We start from the raw sequence: 1,631 nt of genomic DNA, 5'->3' as shown, positions 1-1,631 counted from the left end.
GCATCAGGAGGTCCCAGGGATGCTGCCCCTGCACCAGCACAAGTCCTGCCCCAGTCCCCACAGATCCGCCGTCCCCACTTCCAGCTACCAGCAGCTTTTATTTTGCACCAAAATGAACACCAGATGCAACGACAGTCCCGGTTCTTGCTGGGGGAGGTTCCTGTGCCTGGGTGGAGGGGGATGGCCACCTTGTCCCCATACCACTGGTTGAGGGGTCTGATGCCACCCCCCTGCTGATGCACAACCACTGTCACAAGCTGGACAGTGCTCAGCAGCCTGCGATCACCCCTGCAGAGCCTGTGGGGGGTGGGGAGCAGCCAAGCGCTGATGCAATAAAGCTGTGCCTGGCTCATGGAGCAGGGGGGCTGCATTCAACCTTGTGTTGAGGGCTCCCTGAGGGACACAGCCAAGAGAGGAGCACTGGGATGGTGCCCACATGAGGGGCAGGACCGATCCCTTGGCCCTGGGGGAGATGAGGAAGGTGGAGCTGGGAGCCCCTCGCTCCAGCAACACAGGATGCTACGAGGAAAGCCATGAAGGGACCAGAGAGCTAACGGGAGTCTTGGAGACCACAGCTGTGGGAAGAGCAGAGCCAGCCACAGGCTGAGCACAGTGCAGGGGTTGCAGGCACCCAGCACCCACTAGCAAAAGCCCATGTGGCTCACAGCCATCCCTGCCCCTTTGCACCCTCTGAGCCAGAGCACAGCAGCACCCACCCCTCATGGAAAAGGGTCCCATGCTCAGCAACAGCCCTGAGCCCAGGATCATACCGACCCAAGAAAGGTGCTGGTTTAGAGATGGGTGCCCAAGTGGCACCGAGCAGGCAGGGAGCAGCAAAGGGACAGGCACAGTACGTGCATTGGGCAGGCAAAACAGCTGGGCAGCTCTGGGGGCTCCTGAGCAGGAGGGATCCATTTCCCAACCTGGGGACAGCACAGAGGGAGCAAACCGGGTGCCAGACCAAACAGCAGCAGTGCCAGCAAAGCACGGACCTGCCTGGCACCGGGGCCGAGCTGGGGCTCAGCGTTAAGGCGATGGTAAGGCTTCCTTGTGTAGGCGGGGGCCTCTCCGAGGCCGTGGTCCTCTTAGCATCTCATGGTCCAGTTTCAGGTATGTCCAGGGTCTCCTTTAATCGGTGGCCAGGTCAGAACTCCTCTCCTGCCCCTTCCCACCATCAGGACCTGCCCTCGTCCCCGGCTGGGGTGGGGAAGGGCGAGGGGGATGCGAGGGCTGTGGACGCACAAGGGCAAATCAGTTCAGGGTCTCACTGGCTGGAGATGCTATTTGGAGATCTGCAGGGCTGTGACTACCGGCTTCATCTTGAAGTACTGTTTAAACCTTAGCTTTGCATATCTGCCGAGAGGAGAGAGGGACAGATGTGAGACACTCATCCCCTGGCTGCGGAGGGTCCCTCCAGCATGGAGAGACCACTGGGATCCTCTTGCTGCAGTCGTTTAACGCTGAGCTGCACTGGAAGCAAATGCCCTGAGCCCCGGTGGACTCACCTTAAAAAGTTAAAGTCTATGGTAGAGTATTTAGCCTGGATCAGGCCCCAGCACGCCCAGAGGAAATGGGATGCCTGCAACAGACAAAACCAGGATCAGAAACGGGCACAGAGCACCCCTGCCCAC

General features: G+C 59.8%; 1 protein-coding gene across 1 annotated transcript in view; it reads right to left on the bottom strand.

Moving 5' to 3' along the window:
- Nucleotides 1-1,169: 1,169 nt before the first annotated feature.
- Nucleotides 1,170-1,631, bottom strand: part of ETNK2 (ethanolamine kinase 2) — a gene marked incomplete at its 5' end in the record, with an annotated part of 4,254 nt that continues 3,792 nt past the window's right edge. The window contains 2 exons of the mRNA XM_010143842.1: nt 1,170-1,353; nt 1,506-1,579. Of these exons, the coding sequence (XP_010142144.1) occupies nt 1,281-1,353; nt 1,506-1,579 (147 nt within the window). The remainder of the gene's footprint in view (nt 1,354-1,505; nt 1,580-1,631) is intronic.

The sequence above is a fragment of the Buceros rhinoceros genome, unplaced genomic scaffold (genome assembly GCF_000710305.1).
Source record: "Buceros rhinoceros silvestris isolate BGI_N320 unplaced genomic scaffold, ASM71030v1 scaffold30879, whole genome shotgun sequence".
Taxonomy (NCBI): domain Eukaryota; kingdom Metazoa; phylum Chordata; class Aves; order Bucerotiformes; family Bucerotidae; genus Buceros; species Buceros rhinoceros.
The sequence above is the reverse complement of the archived record's forward strand: the minus strand, read 5'-3'. Positions and strand labels throughout refer to the sequence as shown.